General features: G+C 34.3%; 2 protein-coding genes across 2 annotated transcripts; one reads left to right on the top strand and one right to left on the bottom strand.

Annotated features, from left to right (window-relative positions):
• Nucleotides 1-164: 164 nt before the first annotated feature.
• On the bottom strand, nucleotides 165-1,149 carry LOC105952688 (uncharacterized). Its single transcript, XM_012976273.2, has one exon. The coding sequence runs from the start codon at nucleotides 971-973 to the stop codon at nucleotides 344-346; it is 630 nt and encodes a 209-aa protein (XP_012831727.1). The 5' UTR covers nucleotides 974-1,149; the 3' UTR covers nucleotides 165-343.
• Nucleotides 1,150-13,123: 11,974 nt separating this feature from the next.
• Nucleotides 13,124-17,130, top strand: LOC105952836 (putative glycosyltransferase At5g03795). Its single transcript, XM_012976412.2, has 4 exons — nucleotides 13,124-14,285; nucleotides 15,365-15,594; nucleotides 15,703-16,051; nucleotides 16,258-17,130. The coding sequence occupies exons 1-4, from the start codon at nucleotides 13,905-13,907 to the stop codon at nucleotides 16,933-16,935; spliced, it is 1,638 nt and encodes a 545-aa protein (XP_012831866.2). The 5' UTR covers nucleotides 13,124-13,904; the 3' UTR covers nucleotides 16,936-17,130.
• The last annotated feature ends 2,306 nt before the right edge of the window (nucleotides 17,131-19,436 follow it).

Below are 19,436 nucleotides of genomic sequence, written 5' to 3' on the forward strand. Positions count from 1 at the left end.
TCTTCACCTTCTAGAAGTGTCCGTGCAATATAGGCGTTCACAAATTATAAACAATCCCTTTCATATAGAATCATAAACTAACTCTACATAATGCAGAGTATATAGTATGTTCAATTCGATACCTGCCAATAATATAAATAATAGAAAGGTACAAAGGCGTTGACTTGTATAAAAAAGCCAAAATTAATTTTATTAGCACTTGCTGCAGAAAAGGATGCTGGCCAAAGAATAAAATCAAACATTCTTCTAAAACTCGATTGAATCAATCAATCTTCCAAAAAATCAAATTAACCTAAATTCTACAAAAAATAAAAAATAAACGACGCCACCTCCTTTAATTAATCTACTGATAACCATTCATCATCTCCATAAGTGAAGGTGAAATCGGATTATTCGAGCAGAAGAAATCATTCGAAATCGGCGCGAAAATCGGATCATCATAGCACGGATAATTAGGAAATTTGTACAATGGCGAACAATCCTGCTGCTCCGTAATCTCATCCGTCAGCTTTGTTTCCTCGTACCCGACATTATTATTATCATTATTATTACTATTACTATTACTATTCATAACAGGGCCGCGATCTTTTACGTCGGCCGCGGACAAGTACAAAGACCCCGATTCTTCCGGCTCGGGTTTCACGGTGGTTTTCACATCGTCGTCCGCGCGTGACATTCCCGTGAGTTTCTGCACCAGAGCCCTAAAGTCACGCGCCTGAGCGTGGATCACCTTGGGGGGGTGCGTGTATATGATCACCGGGGGCTGCTGGCGCTTGGACGCCACGCCGCCACCGCCGCCGTGGTTCTTCGCGGGAGATCCGGACGATGAATGGATCAGATTCTGATCGGAAGAACTTTTGTGGATGGCGTGAGAATCTTTGTTGATTCGCAACGGCGAGGGACGTGATCCGTTGATCGTCGTCGTCACTCCTTTCATCACCTGATCACTGTCTTGATAATTCCAAGGGCTCATGATTCTTCTTTCTTGTTCTTTTTGTCGCTAAAATTAGTGTGGAAAAGAAATGTTGTTAGGGAAGTGAGGGTGGTTGCTTATGTATAGGGGTTTGTTGGAGGGTGTTATGAACTAACTAAGAAGAAATAAAAAAAAATTGTATATAATAAAGAAACGCTAGAGCAACTTGAGAAATCGTAATGGTATATTTATAAAAAGAAATTAATTTATGTGTGTATATATATTTTTTTGTCTCCTATTTTGCAGTAACTTTTTTTTTTCTAATTACGTTCGACTAGTACAATCCTAATTAATATCAGCAATTGAACTGGGCCTACCTGAAGCCTGATAGTTCGGCCCGATTTTATTTGAGTCGAGCCCGATAATTGTAAGTCGGGCCAAGTTTTAGCCAATTCATTAAACATGGTTAAACGATGGGCCGAGTTTGAGCTTACCAAGGCTCAGCCCTAATAAAGTCCGACTAAATTAATAATTATAATATATATATATATATATATATATATATATATATATATATATATATATATATATACATTTTAACCATGTTTAATGAATTGGCTAAAACTTGGCCCGACTCACAATTATCGGGCTCGACTCAAATAAAATCGGGCCGAACTATCAGGCTTCAGGTAGGCCCAGTTCAATTGCTGATATTAATTAGGATTGTACTAGTCGAAAGTAATTAGAAAAAAAAAGGTTACTGCAAAATAGGAGACAAAAAAAAATATATATATATATATTCGTTGTCTTTTTTTTTTCCCCTCAGGTTTCAAGATTTTCGAAAAGAGTTGGGAGGACATTTCGAATTGCTTCTATTTATTTTAGGTTTTTTTTTTTTATTTTGGACTCGGATGCATTTTTTCATATAATTAACTAAGGTTTAAATATTTGCAACATTAAACTTCATTTGTTTTAATGAACATACTATGGTCTTTTTTAATCTTATTTTTAGTTTCAATGAGTATTTTATATTTTTCTCTTAGATTGCAATTTTTTGTTTTTGTTTTTCTTTTAACATATCTAACTGGAAAGTTGTAAAATATGTAATTTATTTATCGCCCCATATAAATCTGAAAAAATATGTAAGCCGAGTTTGAGTCTATAACATGAGACCAGATGATATTTGAGCTTGAGCCTATAATGATGAGGTCCGATTGTATATGAGCTTGAGCCGACCGGCTCACATGGCCCGATTGCCACCCCTAATCTAATCCTTATTTCCTTCATTTATCTAATGATCAATTTCATATTATGAGAATAATTGTTTTTTTCGGAATGAGTTTGTATTATTAGATTTGTATAAATATTAATGTTATCAATATCATTAATATTTTTTTATAATTATTATTGTTATTTATTAAACTAATCATCATTTTCACTTTTGAAACGTTATCATGTGCATCGTACCAAAAAAAAGCTAGTTGAAATAAAAATGGGTACAAATTTAGAGTGGCCTAATTTAATAGGAAACCGAATGTCATAGATTAATTGAGACGTGAAAAAAAAGAAGAAAATTAGCAAGACCCCCCTCAATTGAGGAAATCGTGTAAGAGACAACCCCTATCTTTTTTAAATTTGAGAGAACCCCTTTCCTTTGATACAATCATTCTCATAAATTTAAATTGCCCAATATACCCTCATATATCCTATTTTTTCTTTATTTTTTTAATAATTACTTAAACTGGGAGGGGTGAGTTTTTTGTAATTTCAAACTTAGATCAAACGGTGTTAAGGTCAGAGGTGTGAAAACTAACGGCGAGGGCCACATTGAGACAATTTTTCAAGTACAGTGTGGCAAATCGATGCAATTGAGAGTAGAATGGGGTAAAGTTATATCGAGCCAAAGTACAAGGGGCCAAATCGATGCAATTGAGAGTAGAAGGGGGTAAAGTGATATCGAGTCAAAGTACAAGGGAACAAATCGATGCAATTGAGGGTAGAAAATGGTAAAGTGATATCGAGCCAAAGTAGAAGGGGGGAAAGTGGAATTTACCCATAATTAATATGATATCTAATTTTTTTTTAATTATGTTTTTACACATTACTTTATAAGTATGAGATTTTGCCCTTCCTAAAAAAATTATCTTCTCTACTCCACTATGTATAATTAGATTTTTTTTCTTTCTATTTGTTATTAAAATATAATTTAATACTATTAAAATTTATACTTTTTAATCAAAAATTAAATATATAAACTTATTTCTTTATTTTTTTTGTGAATAACCCCAAAAAAATCAGGGGTGTTGTCGGGCATCAACGGAAATTTTAACTTACCCTTATATGTATTAGTTTTTAAGAATATCCCGACGACCTAAAGGTCCATTTATAGCAAAACAGTTTCTAGCATTGCACACGTGCAATAACAAAAATATAATTATTGAGTGGGAAAAGATGCGTATATTCATTGAATAGCAGACTAATATATATGCAAAAGAATGCCTTTACAATTGATCCTATTACAAGACTTTCTATAGATACAAAACCACGAAATATTTGAGATTTTATGATCTACCAAATTCATATTATTTACATCAATACTCTCCATTAAGTTGGAGAGTAATGATTAATGACTCCTAACTTGCGTGGTAAGATTTGAAACCGTTGATGACCAAGAGCTTTAGTAAGGATATTAGCGGGTTGCTGAGACGATGGAAGATACGACGTCGCAATAGAACTAACAAGCAACTGTTTTCGAACATAGTGGCAATCTACCTTAATGTGTTTGGTGCGCTCATGGAAGACTGGGTTCAACGCAATATGTAAAGCGACTTGATTATCACAAAAAAAGACGCATGGGTTGTGTATGAAACACACTAATTAGAGAGGCCAAAAAAGATTTGAGCCAAGTAAGCTCACATGTGGTCATAGCCATAGCTCGAAATTCTGCCTCGGCGGATGAACGGGCAACCGTTGGTTACTTCTTCGTTATCCAAGATATGGCAGATGTCCACGCTGCACGTAGTACGCCGTGAGAAAGCGAAGAGTCTTGAGACAAGCGGCCCAATCAGCATCACAAAATGCGTATGACTGAAGAGAGCTATCGGACCGAAGAAGAATACCCTGCCCCGGAGAACCTTTCAAATAACGGGGGGACACGATATATAACATCTAAATGTTCTTGTCGAGGTTCTTGCAGAAACTGAGTAAGTATGTGTACGGCGTAACAAATATCGGATCGAGTGATAGAGAGATAGACAAGTCGGTCAACTAAACGGCGAGAATGATCCGGTTCGCGAAGAATACGCCCTGTGGCGATAGAGAGCTTGTGATTTTTCTCCATTGGTGTAATAGCCGTTTTTGCACCTGTGAGACCCGCTTCTTTCAAAATATCAAGTGTATACTTTCGTTAGCACAAGAAAAGGCCATAAGTATTACGTGTTGCTTCAATGCCAAGGAAGTACTTTAGGGGTCCAAGGTCTTTGAGTTTAAAACAATCGTTCAGATAAGTTTTAAAGACCTTGCACGTGTGGGTATTGTTTCCTGCCACAATTATGTCATCCACATAGACAAGGAAATGGAGAAAAATATCACCGTTACGATAAGTATATAATGTATGATCATCATGAGATTGGAGAAAACCATAACGGCGATGAGCGGCAGCTAGTTTGGCAAACCAATTTCTATGCGATTGGCGCAGTGTGAGACGAAGAGAAACCTGGTGGAAGACGCAATAAACTTCCTCACGTAGATCGCCATGGAGAAATGCATTATTTACATCGAGTTGGTTGATCTCCCACTTTTAATTACGGCTACGGCAAAAAACGTCCGTACACTTCCTAGTTTAGCTACCGGAGAGAACGTCTCGTCATAATCAATACCTGCCACTTAAGTATCACAGCGAACCACAACTCGAGCTTTGTACCGTTTGATTGATCTATTTGAATTATACTTGAGCTTGTAAACCCATTTACAACTAGTGGGTTTTTTGCCAGGCGGAAGTTCAGAAATAGCACAAGTGTTGTTACGCTCCAAAGCATCAATTTCGGTTTGCATTGCCTGACGCCAATTTGGATCTTGTACAGCCTTATTAAATGTACGAAGTTCAAACCCAGCATAAACAACAGCTACAAATTTGATGTGAGACTTTGAAAAATTGTGACAAGAAATATAATTAGCTAAAGAGAACCGTGTACCAGAAGATGTTGGTGTGGTTGGCGACAACGAAGACCACAACCGAGAGGCTGCTCGGGATTTTGAACCAAAAGTGTCGAGGTAGAGGTCTGGATAGATGGTTCTAGGGGGTTGGGCTCAACAGATGGTTCTGGGGAATTGGGTTTGACAGACGGTTCCGGTGAGATATCAACTGGGGCTGGGGCTGCTCCCCCTGACTCCATCAGTGGAGAACTAGAAAGTTCATTTTCATAAGTTTCATAATTCCAATCAGACGTATGGAACAAAGTAGATTTTTCCATAGACGATGCATATGGAAATACTTTTTCATCAAACTGAACATCTCTAGATAAAAAGAGGCTATGTACTTCTAGATCCATGGCCTTCCGACCTTTTTGTCCATGGGGGTAACCAAAAAACACATATTTTCTACCATGAGGTGCAAACTTGTCTTTGGAGCGATCTTTATTATGTGCATAGTATAAACACCCAAACGTGCGAAGATGCTGAAGAGTGTGCTCTAGAAAATATTTTTCTTGAGACGTGAGGCCATGCAATAGGGGAGTGGGTGTCCGGTTTATCAAGTGGGCAGCACTAAGGACACACTCTCCCCAAAATTCGATAGGTAAAGATGCTTGAAATTACAAGGCACGAGCGATATTTAAAATATGTCGGTGTTTTCTCTCAACACGACCGTTTTGTTGTGGAGCGCTCACGATACTAGTTTGGTGGATTATACCATGCTGGGCATAAGCCATTATCGCTTCTAATGATTTTCACTACTTTATCAAATTGAGTTTTAGCAAATTCACAAAATTGTCTCAAGAAAGAGCTAACTTCACTTTTCTCATGCATACGATAAACCCAAACGGCACGACTAAAATCGTCCACAATAGTAAGAAAATAAGTTGCACCTGAAGGAGTAGATTTTCGATAGGGACCCCAAATAACACAATGTATTAAATCAAACAAGTTTGTAGCGCAACTACTACTTGTGGGAAAACTAGCCCGTGTTTGTTTTGCACAACATCAAATGTCACATAAAGACTGCTCTGTTTGGGGAATAAGTTTATCACCATCAATTTTTAAATAAGACATTGGTTTGGTAGAGGGATGACCCAACCGACGATGCCACAAGTCATAAGAGTCTGTTGCCAGAGCCACTGAAGCTATTATTGTCGTCATTTGGTTGTAGTGGTACACCCCCCCCCCCCGACTGAACACGCCCCCGACCGCGACTTGATGTAGGAATTATACCAAGTCTGGTCCAGGAACGCTCAAATATATGGCCTTAACGTTGACAAAAGGTGCAAAATGGTCGACCAGACTGAGTAATCGGAGATGGAGTTTGAGCTTGAGCAGCAAACCCAACGGCTGGTCCTGTTTCCCGGAGTTGTAGGAGAGATCGATGACTTTCTTCTTGAGTAACCATAGAGTATACACGATCGAGATCCGGAAGGGGCTCGATATTGATAATTTGTGTAAGCAGGGTATTGTATGACTCATCCAAACCCATGAAAAACTGGTAAACTTTTAGATTGTTAAACCAAGTTAAGATAAGCGAACCATTTTCACATGAACAATTTTCTAACTGAGATAATACATCAAGATCTTCCCACATGCCCAAGAATTGAGTATAGTATGACATAATTGACGCTCCAGACTGTTTTGTTACGGTAAGATCAGACAAGACCTTGTAGATTTTGGGGCTATTTTTAACCGAGTACCTAGTTTTCAAACACTACCACAATATTTTGACGTTTGTAAGACGAGAAACAGTAGCTCTAATGGGATCATCAAGGGAATTTGCGATCCATGAACATAACATAGAATTAACTATTTCCTATGCCACAAATTTTGGGTCATCTTTGTCTGGTTTGGTAATGGAACCATTCAGAAAACCAGTTTTATTTTGCGAATTAAAAGCAAAAATAATAGCATGTTCCCAAGATGCGTAATTTTCACCTTTCAATTTTATATGAGTTCGGACTTTGGAGCTGCATATGATTTCTCATTGTCCTTAGTCATGGCAGACGAAGAAGAAACCCAAGACAAAAGGTCGGTGGAAGTAGACGGAGTTAGGCCGAGACGGATGGTCGGCGGTAGTGGAAGGAATTATGGTAGTGGAAGTATATTCTACAACCTAAGCTCTGGTGCCATAATAAGAATATAATTATTGAGTGGGAAAATATGCGTATATTCATTGAACAACACACTAGTATATTGGCAAAAGAATGCCTTTACAATTGATCATATTACAAGATTTTCTATAGATACGAAATCACGAAATATATGGGATTTGATTATCTACCAAATTAATATTCTTTACATCAATATGCAACTCACAAGTAAAAATAGAGGGGCAATTTTGCCAACTCACACAATTTTTATGAAAAAAGGAATTAAAAAATGAAAAAGAATGAAGAAATTGGCACCTAGGGTTGTTCATGGGTCGGTTTTACCCGACAACTGATCCATTATCGGCCCAACTATTGCGGCCGATAATTATCCATCAACCGACCCGTTCTGGTCGGGCCGATAATATCAACCGACCCATGCATTGTCGGGTCGGTTATGGTTTCTGAAATATTGAAAAGTCGGTTGGCCGATATTACCGACCAACCGACTTTTATTTTTATATTATATTTTTTTTCTAGCCTTTTGACCCTACATTTAATTTTTGAGTAATAATGTTTGAGTTTTTGAGAGATGCTAATATTTAGAATGTGTTACTGTATTTGAAGTAGTTGAATCATTGAATCAGACCTCTTTTTTTTTTCAAATATTAGAATCTCACTTTTTTTTTTCAATATTAGAATCTCACTGATTGTCCAGGAAGAATTCTCGTTTTTTTTTTTTTTTTTTTTATATCTCACATTAAACAAAGATCAAAGAAGCCAAACGAGAAGAAACAAGCCAGAATATATCTATAACATAAATATGTGGGATTCTTTATATTTGTTAGAATACTATTTATGAGTTAAAAAAAAATGAAGTTTTTCTCGAGAATTACTTAACGAGAATAGTATTTTTTTTTCCTCATAAATTAAAAATCTGATTTTTTTTTTAATGTGGCCGATATCGGCCGATAATTTGCAACCGAACTGTTTCGGCAACCGACAAAGTCGGTTGCCAACCGTTACCCGACCCACAATAGTCGGGCCGATAATAGTTTTGCATATTTGCAATAGTCGGTTGGTCGGGTCGGGCCGATAATCGACCGATATTCAATCGACCCGACCCATGAACAACCCTATTGGCACCCATCATCTTCTTCCTCTTTCCCTCATGTTGCGGAACAGGAGGGAGATTTTTGGCACCACCCCCGCCACAACTTCTGCTCCGCCGCCGCATCACCACCTGGAGGAAAAAAAAACCTACCCAAGCAAAGGCAATCACCGGCTAATCTTCGACACAATCCCAAAAACATTCATGGTTTTCCGACCAACAAGAACACAACCAAGTTTAGTGACCGTGTCATTTTGGCTGGTAAATAATATTTATTTAGCAACCAATTATAAATCAATTGCAATGTAATATTAACTTGGTTGCTATGACTATACGTTTAGTGGCTGATAAATAATATTTATTTAACTAAATAATTGGTTGCGGTGGCTTCTACATACTAATGCATAGGGCATAGGGCTGCGTATGAGTCGGATCGGGTAATTATCGGTCAATTACCTAATTGACTCGATCACCTAATTTTTTTGAAAATTGAAAATCATTTTTGGTCCAATCACTATGGGTTGGATAATAGTTGTCAACTGACTTTGTCGAGTAAACAATGGATGGTTGGTTGGTTGGTATTACAGGTCATCTATTTTTATTATTGTTTTAACAATAATAAGATGTTTTAAAAAAAAATTCAAAAAATATTCAATTTTTTGGGAAACTTATGTTGTAAAAATCTTTACTTTAAAATTAAGAGTTTTTTTATTAAACTTCTACAATAAGTAAATATATAATGAAGAATATGAAATAAGAATTATAAAATACAAATAGCACCTAAGGGTTTATAAATTTGTGTTTTGAGTTTTAACGTCTTTTATATTATTTTAATATTAAAATAAAATAAAAATTACAATGAAATATTTATAATAAACAAATTATTAAAAAGTCGGTAGGCCGATAATATCGGTCAACCGACTTTTGAGTAAACTGAAAACCACCGAACGACCCATTTATATATGGGTCAGTTAAAATAATTGGTCCGAAAACAAAATTATCGACGGAAAAGAAGCGGATCGAAGTAGTGTCTGTTGGCCGATATAAGCGACCCATGCCCAACCCTACCAGTGCATATACATATAAAACCAAAATATGGCTGCAAAAACAAGTTGAACTTGTTGCTAGTACATAATTAATAAAAATATGTATGCCACAAGTTTCAATAAACTCAAATGATTAACTTATTAAGGTAGATTATGTCTTGCTGATTTAAGTTTTAGTACAATGAGAACTTGAACTGCATCACAACGACCAAAAATTAACAGCAGAAAACATGCATTAACCTACTAGTAAGAATTTCATCAATTATACAACTAATATATTATTTTACTATACTTCAGAAATCTCGTTATGATACAAGAAACAGCAAAAAATATATATACAATTGCAGAACAAGATGGAACCCTAATTTCACCTAAATCAGAATCTCGACAATATAGAACAAGAAATCTTGAACAAATTAGCTGAAAAATCAACTAAATTGGAGAGGAAAAAAAAAAAAAAAAACAAGATAGATGAGTGGTTTTAAAACTATAACTTATAACAACTTATTACAAGAGAAGCAAAAACAAAAGTAAAAGTTCCTATTCTGTTTTTGTAAGAGTTTTTGCAAACACATGCACCAGCTTAGTATTATTTTTTTACATTTTAACGAAGTCAGACTTCATTGGTACTTGTTTATCGCAATTCTTGTCATATGTTCTAATAAAATATGGTTGACGCTCAGCTCTTGGAACTCGATTTTTTTTTTTTTTTTTGGCGTATATGAATGAGCAATTAATTTGTAATATTTAATTAATAATTTGTATTCATGGGACTAGTGTCTTTTTGTTTTTGTAAATTAATTAATTAATTAATTAATTAATTAATAAACAATGTTATTAATCTCGTAATAATCTCGGAACGGGGTTAGATCGACGCAGCAGACGTCTACGGAACGGAGAGTCCTGGATCCCATGCACGAAGATCACGCCCTTTCACAAATCTTAAATAGCAATAACCCAATTTTCGTGCAATTAGTTTTAATCTCTATAATTTTCATAATTATTATAATTTGAATTATTGTTAATGAAATATAATTTTATTATGATTTAATCAATGTTGTTAGAATCGGACCGAATCGGCTGGTCGGACCGGCTCGATCGTGACCCGGCAATAAAGAGTATAAACATTAAAATGAGGGGTCGAATGATTGTCGGATATAATAATGGGTGATCGAATAGAGGTGGCCGATTGCCGGATTTGAAGAATAAAAAATGATAAAATATAGAGTATAAATAATAAAATGATAAAAAAAAAATAATAAAAAAAATTTGGGTCAAAATTGAATAATTTGTGAAATTTATGGTCAAATTGAGGTTAAATAAAGTTAAGGATGAAATTGGAGCATATTAAAGTATGAAGGATTATTTTAGTCATTTTCAAAAACCTGGACCATGTGTGGACTTATTGGAGTTTTTTGTCTGGATCTTTTTATCAATAAGTACTCATTGATGGGCTTATTTGTAATGACCCTTATTATTATTATTATTATTATTATTATTATTATTATTATTATTATTATTATTATTATTATTATTATTATTATTATTATTATTATTATTATTATTATTATTATTATTATTATTATTATTATTATTTTTTTTTTTTTAAAATTTACAAAATATTTGAGGAGGGGATATGCTTCAAGGGTTTATATATAGTGTTATTTCAAGTTTGAAAGTTGACGCCAAAATGAGTACAGAGTCAGCTTTCAAACCCATACGCCATTTTCGTCACCAAATTTGGAGCTGTCTATAATGATGCGGCACAATTGACACGCCATTTATTTATTTATTTGCGCACACCATTTATTTTTTTCAATTGTGTATTTATTATATTTTTCAATTGACTAGGGAACACGAGTTACAATATACTTGTTCGTCTTTCTTGCAAAATCACTCAAAAATGAAATAATAGAAAATATTCATAAAATATTTCTTCTAATAAATTATTGTACAATCATTTGGTCCTATCAAAATGTAGAGTAATTGTGAGAATAATTATTATTCAAATATCTCCTAAATATTTTATTAAAATCATAATCATTTATGTATATATATATATATATATATATATATATATATATATATATATATATATATATATATATATATATATATATATATATATATATATATATATATATATGTGGTTGTCAACCATCAGGAGATATGAATCTGAATTCCCAAAAAAAACGAAATTAGTTTCGAAGATCGGCCATGATCCATGTTGAAACTGTTGGAAATAAAAATATATAAAATAAAGTAAACATATAAATAAATAAAATAGATGATATTTGGGAGAGAGAAACCATACTGGAAAGTTATAAGTACAAAAAGAAAGAAAAAAAGTATATATAAACACAACATGTCCGATGTTCTGATCTCCATCTCTATTTCCTTTCCTATGTAACTTCTCATCTACAATTTTGTTTTGCACCACTATTTTCATGCACAAAACCATGCAAAAAGTACGTATGTTGTTGAAACCAACAAGGCACCACGTATTCTTTTTAATGTTGACAAATAATATCTAAGCCCGCGTTTATTTCTATTAAAATCAAAGTCTGCTATTAATCGATCGCCATTTTTACGAAAATACCTCCGTATTTTATTATTTCAATGTATCTAAGAAGTTCAATGTGCCAATGTCAACGATTTTTCTGAACTTCACCTCCAATTTTCATAAATCCATTGCCACTAATTTATTTGACATTTTTCGGACTATCACTAACATTTTTTTTAAATACTCGATTACGCAGTGTTACTGTCAGTTTTAGAAATTTACTGTTGATTCTCATTAGTTAATTTTCTATCAGTTTTCATAAATTTACTATCATAATTTGTTAATTTACTCAAAGTTTTGATAAGTTCACTGTCAATTTTTAGAAGTTTTCTATATATCATATTTTGTTACAATAATCAATTACTTAACCGATGTTACGAATTAAAAGAGTATTAAAGTATCGATGTTCTACGATAGTGTTTATGTTCAAAATATTATCATGATTGAGAACATTCTTATAGTTAAATCACATAGTGAAAATAAGTTAGATAAGATGGATTGATCCAATTTCTATTTCTATAAAAACAGTTGTGTCAAATCATTTGCATATTTATTCAACTAATATACACCATAAATATGTAATCAGTTTAAATTTATTTAAGAATTATAGGACCTAGAAAAAATATATAAATTTATATTTATGTATAGAGTAGGGTATTTACGGTCACTCTGAGATAAAGTTAAATTAAAAAAAAAAAAAAAAAAAAAACCATCTTATTAGGATAATTACAATCACCAAACTATGAATTTTGTTACACATCCACCATTATAGTGTCAAATACAACAAAATCTTCTAGATTTTGTGCAATGTTCTCTAATTTGTACTTGTTTTGTGCACATCGTATAATCATCTTGTTTCAAAATATAGAGTTTGAATAAGATAAAACGAATACAGACTAAAAACTAAAACAGACACTCCATTAAATTTGAAAGCACGAGGGTGGACGTGTGAGAAAATTTATAATTGAGGAATGGTTATAATTATTCAAACGGTAGGGATTTTTTGTAATTTAATTTTAACTCAGGATTGACGGTAATTTACCCTTAATGTATAAATTTAATATATTTTTTTTAAATTCACATGCTTAAGGTTGAACGACACTACATGAAATTGATGGGGAGTAGCTCTGCCAAAATAAAAAGAAATTGACAAAAGAAGTGGTATTAAGAATATCAGATATCAACAGCACTACTGCAGTTAATACAATTAATTAGCTACATATCCCAATCCCAAATCCCATTAATTAATTAATTAATTAATTAATTAATTCCCCCACCCTAACAAATTTCACAGATTTTCCGATATATATTCACGCGCCGCCCCCTCATCTACTCGCTACACGACACAGCCAGCTCATGGAAAACTTAAACCATCACCCCCAAATCACACGTTGGGGAGCGAGTAGACCACAACTCGAGGGTGGGTGCGCGTGGGGGGTAGAGTAGCAAAAATAAAACCAAAGGGGCAGAATCGGAAATAGGAAAAAGTCGTAATTTTGCATGAAGAAAAAGTCGAATATATAGGCCGAAACCAGGCGACGCTTGGCGAGTACAGGCGTGGCGGTGCTCAGCCACCTCTCTCACCAATTGCTCTCCTCTCTCTCTCTCTCTACTCTCTCTTTCTCTCTCTAGAACAAAAACAAAAAAAGAAAAAAAGAAAACACAGCTCACAGTCTTCCTTTTACGCCCACTTTCCCAAGAAAAACAGCACAGGAGGGAAACTACACACACAAACACACACTACTGCGTGCGTTGTATTTCATTAACTTTATATCCATATTCGTAAAAATTTGAAAGAGAAAGCAAGTAAAGAGAGAATCAGGACCATGGTTGATTTTTAGCAATCAAGATTGAACAAATCTTTTAATCTTTGTAATTTACACTCATCTATATATAATTAAAGAGTAGTTCTTGTTTTTTTTTTTTTGTGTCTGTGTGTGTGTGTGTGTGTGAAGTGGGGGGTGGGGGGTAGGGTGGGGTGTTGATGAGAGAGATGGAGGGGTGCAGGAAAAGTGTGTGTTCGTGGTGGAAAACGGCGTCGTCTTCAACGAGGCTTTTGGGGTTTATGCTGCCGTTAATGGTGGTTTCGGTGATGGTGGTTTTAATGGGTTATAATTCTTCTAATTGGTTCTTTGATTCGGGTTTTTATCCATGGGCTTGGGGCTCCGTTTACCCGCCCCGTGCCCCTTTTTCTCAGGGTTTTGTTCCGCCGCCGGCCGATGGCGGTATCGACGCTTTCCAGTGGAGGCAGACGGTGGTGGGCGGCGGCGGCGGAGAAAGAGAGGAGGCCCTCGTTGTTGACTACAACCTCCACCGCGCCGCCGCGCCGCCGCTTTCTATTGAAGTTTCGGCCGCCGAACCACCGGTGAGAACCGTATCCCTCACGTCGTTCTTTCCTTTAATTTTATTCAAGAACATTTTTATTATTATTTTTATTATTATTTTTTTTTTTTTTTTTCGATTAATTAATAACTCTTCCAAAATTCTTTTTCTCAGTTTCTGTTTTGACACTGATAAAGAAAATTTCAATTTCTGATTTTCAGTCTTCAACTCATTAACATAAACAAAATATAATCTTGAAATGCAAATGACAACATTGAATTTTTTGTTGTGCTGATGTCATCATTTTTTCAGTTTCTTTTTCCTTTGTTTCTTATTTTTTTTTTATTATTATTATTATTATTATTATTATTATTATTATTATTATTATTATTATTATTATTATTATTATTATTATTATTATTATTATTATTATTTATTTGATTAATTAATAACTCTTCCAAATTCTTCTCAATTTCTGTTTTGAAATTAAAACAGAAAATTTCAATTTCTGATTTTTAATCTTCAACTCATAACATAAATAAAATCTAATCTTGAAATGCAAATGACAACATTGAATTTTTTTTATTTTTTATTTTGCTGATGTCATCATTTTCCGTTAAAAAAGATTATAAATAAAAAAAGAAGCTTGGTTGATGTGGGTCTGTTTGTTAGATGGTCCCAAACGTCAAGGATGCCAAATGCAGTTATCAAAACTTGAGGGGTGTGTTTGTATTTATACCAAACTTCCCAAAAAGACCACTAATTATTATAAATGTCTATTTTACTTCCTAAAAAGATATATTCGATTATTGATGTTGAAGAAAGTGATAGAACTATAGTGCTAAAAAGTTGAAAGTACGAAATTTAATTTCTGTGTAATTCCTTTTTTATTTACGGTTTTCGGAGAATTTTTTTTACCCAAGGATACGTTTTTATTTGTTACTATTTGTATAAGATGCTTTAATTTGTTGCTTTTTATGGGATAAAAGAATTGTCTTAATTTGCTTGATTGAGAATTGTTTGTTGGTAGATGAATTGTATCTAAATTGATAATTTGCTTCAATTTGTGCAACAATCTGATCGTGGGATTGTATATTTATGCTAATCGTCAACCGTAAACAGGTGACAAAGAAAAACGACGATTTAATGAACGCAACAAATAAATCGAGTGATAGTCGCGTTCTTCCGTTAAGCCCGGGAATAAATAGACGATTTAGCAATTTACAAATTCTCGAGGCCAAAATGCAACAATCCCGAACTGCAATTAGAGATGCGCGAAAAGAAAATGTGATTCACGACCCTGATTATGTCCCGTCGGGCCCAATTTATTGGAATCCCTCTGCTTTTCATAGGTATGAAAAAAAAGAACGTTACATTTTTTTTTCAATTTAATACTAGTTGAATTTTGTCTATGTAGAAATAATGTTTTTTTTTTCATTTTTTGTTTTAATAAATTTTAGGAGTTACCTTGAAATGGAAAAGAACTTTAAGGTATTCGTGTACGAAGAAGGAGAGCACCCGATATTTCACAATGGGCCGTGTGGGAGCATTTATTCGATGGAGGGAAATTTTATATACAAGTTGGAAATTTCGAAATTTCGGACAAGAGATCCCGAAAAGGCACATGTTTTCTTCCTTCCCTTTAGTGTGACATCAATAGTTCACTTCATATTTGACAAAAATTCTCGCGATCATTGGCTCCCGATGAAACAAACAGTGAGCGACTATGTTGAGCTTGTTGCTGCAAAATATCCCTATTGGAATCGGAGCCTCGGTTCGGATCATTTCATGCTCTCTTGCCATGATTGGGTATGTAATTAATTAATTATTTTGTAGACTATATAGCCTTGTTTCGTCTTATTTGATATTTTGTAATTGTTACTGTAATTTTTTGGGCCGACCTGTAATTATAGAGAAATGAGCTATTATGCAATAAACTTCTATATTAAAGGTTTAGCAAAGCCCTTTATAAAATATATGATCTCTAATTGTAGACTAATCGGTATTTATTGTAGGGGCCCGAACTTTCAAAGTCACTTCCGGAGCTATTCAACAACTCGATTCGGGCTTTATGCAACGCGAACACCACAGAAGGATTCAAACCATCCAAAGACGTTTCAATCCCAGAGATCAACCTGCCAGGTGGACGAACCAACGGGCTAATCGGTGGGCCCTCCCCCTCGAGACGGCCCGTACTCGTTTTCTTCGCGGGCGGGCTCCACGGCCCGATTAGGCCGGCCCTTCTAGAACATTGGGAGAACAGCAAGGACGAAGACGTCCAGATCCACCAGTACCTCCCGAAAAACGTGTCTTACTCGGCGTTGATGAGGAAGAGCAAGTATTGCGTCTGCCCTAGCGGATACGAGGTGGCGAGCCCTAGAATGGTGGAGGCGTTGTACACGGGGTGTGTGCCAGTGCTCGTGAAGGACCACTATGTGCCGCCTTTTAGCGATGTGTTGAATTGGAAGTCGTTTGCGGTGGAGATTCCGGTTGGGGATATTCCGAACTTGAGGAATATTCTGTTGGGGATTTCGACGAGGCAGTATATAAGGATGCAGAGGAGGGGTGTGACGGTGCGGAGGCATTTTGAGGTGAATTTGACCCCGAAGAGGTACGATGTTTTTCACATGATTCTTCATTCAATTTGGCTTCGGAGATTGAATGTTCGGCTTCACGGTGTCGAGGATTTGTGATATAAATATATATTTATGTTTTCGGGTGTGTTGGGAGTTGTAATCTGGTATTGTTGTAGAGTGCCTTTTGGTTGAATTATGAATATTCAAGGTTTTATATATATATATGCAAAAAGCTAAGAACATACTTAATTTTTTTTGTTGAGGATGTAATAATAATTTTTTTTTACTATTAATTTTCATATGCCCTTCAAATCCATGATTGTCGAATTTATAGTGTTTGAAATCAAGCTCTATTTGTTGTGAATTCATGGACCTTTTAACATTATTAAATATGTTCTTATTATTGTGTTGAGAGCTTGTCGGGCTCAAGCGAACTGAGCTTGTCAAGCTCGAGCTCTAGTTCGAGCGCATTTTGGGTATTTTTTAAATTATTTATATAAATTTATTACTTAATTTTATATTAATTATATTTAAAATTAAATTAAAAAATTAAATTAAAATTAAAAAAATAAAATAAATAATGTCGGCAAGCTCACGAACAACTAAGAACAACTAAGAATGAGTTCGGGCTCGATACGTTAGAAAGCTCGAACTTGAACTTAAAAATTTTGAGTTCGAGTTTGAGTTTTTGTTAACTCAGCTCACCGAGTTCACGAGTCGGATCATCTCATATACACCCCGACACCTGACCACCAAAAACCTCATATACAGCTCGAACTTATCATTTTTTACTTAAATTCAGAAGTTCAAGCATCTAATATATTTTCTTAAGTCTTAATACATATATTTGTACTTTGTAGTAAAGAAAAAAACGATTTCTCATGTAGCAATAGAAATTTATATAGTGAGACATTTATTAAATTTCTTTTCAAATTATAAAATGGAGAAGAAAATATCCTACTTTTTGCTATGAGAGAACGGAAAAGATGAAAATAAGTGAGGGGTATCCTTTATAATTGAAATGGATAATTCATTGGCCATTGCTTGTTGGGCAAAATTATTTGTTCCTTTGCTTTAAAAAAAAAAAAAAAAAAAGGAAAATTTTGCAATGCAAGTTTTAGCTAGAAAGTTAATTGGGGGTGCAATGTGCCACATACAGTAAATGTTAATTTGCGGTTAGGGATGGTAATGGGTACGCGTTTGGCGGGTCTTGGACCTGGAACTAGGGGTGGGCATTCGGGTCGGGTTATTCGGGTATAACCCGACCGGATCGGGTAATTTTTTATGAAACCGGGTTTTTTCCGGGTTCGGGTACCCGGTACTCCCAAACCGGGTCGGGTCCGGGTATTAGAAATCCTACCGGGTTACCCAATCGGGTACCCGGTTGAATTTTTTTATTTTATATATATATATATATATATATATATATATATATATATATATATATATATATATATATATATATATATATATATATATATATATATATATCAGTATATGTATATGTAATGCATATGTATATGTCTATATATATGTATAGTCTGTATCTCTGTATATATATATATATGTACGTATGTCTGTATATATATACATATATGTCTGTATGTCTATATATATATATATATATATATATATATATATATATATATATATATATATATATATATATATATATATATATATATATATATATATATATCTTAAGTAAATTTAGTTACTATTTATTTTTCAAAAATGAAAAAAAAAAAATAAAAAAAAAAAAAATAGCAAAACCCGAACCCGACCCGAAATAACCGGGTACCCGGTTGCCGGGTACCCGGTTATCTCGGGTCGGGTTCGGGTAATATTTTTTTTGCAAAAAACCCGAATAACCCGACCCGAATAACCCGAATAACCCGACCCGACCCGAATGCCCACCCCTACCTGGAACCGACCCGTTTGGGGCGAGTCTAGGTCAGCTAAATAGTTATGGGTCGGATAATGGATTTAAGTTTCTAGAATCGGATGGTTCTGGGTCGAGTTACGGGTCTTATTGGAACCGACCCAGAACCGATCTGTATATATATATATATATATATATATATATATATATATATATATATATATATATATATATATATATATATATATATATATATATATATATATATATATATATATATATATATAAAAGTTCGGGTTTCATTTATCAAACTATCAGTTTCCATCTTGTCTAGTCTCATTTGCCTATTTTCGTTGTTATATTTTTCGAATCTCATTTCGCGTGAGTAATATTTATCACTTATATCCAACCGCTAATTGTCTTGCATTTTGAATTTTACTTATTATCGAAGTTAAATATAATTAATTGTAATTTTATTGTTCATGTTATGTAACTTGTAGAGATTTTTTAAAATATTATATTTTAGTATTGAGATTATTTCGTAAAAATTTACAAGCAAAATGTTATGAAAGTTAAAAGATATTAAACTTTTTGTATGTAAATGGGTCTAACGGGTTTGGCGGGTCAGAACCGTTTAGTTAGGGTCTGAGTTGGGGCGGATCTGAGTCTAAGCTAAAGCGGGTTGGGGCGGGTCTTGGGTTTATATATTTTTCGTGGGTCGGGTCTTGGGTTTAGG

The sequence above is a fragment of the Erythranthe guttata genome, chromosome 10, assembly GCF_056151865.1.
Source record: "Erythranthe guttata isolate IM_541 chromosome 10, IM_541, whole genome shotgun sequence".
NCBI lineage: Eukaryota > Viridiplantae > Streptophyta > Magnoliopsida > Lamiales > Phrymaceae > Erythranthe > Erythranthe guttata.

Excerpts from the sequence above, each read along its gene's own strand:
- LOC105952836 (XM_012976412.2), top strand. The coding sequence starts at position 13,905 with ATGAGAGAGATGGAGGGGTGCAGGAAAAGTGTGTGTTCGTGGTGGAAA. Across the intron at positions 14,286-15,364 it reads TTTCGGCCGCCGAACCACCG|GTGACAAAGAAAAACGACGA; the intron begins GTGAGAACCGTA and ends AACCGTAAACAG. Across the intron at positions 15,595-15,702 it reads AATCCCTCTGCTTTTCATAG|GAGTTACCTTGAAATGGAAA; the intron begins GTATGAAAAAAA and ends AATAAATTTTAG.
- LOC105952688 (XM_012976273.2), bottom strand. The coding sequence starts at position 973 with ATGAGCCCTTGGAATTATCAAGACAGTGATCAGGTGATGAAAGGAGTG.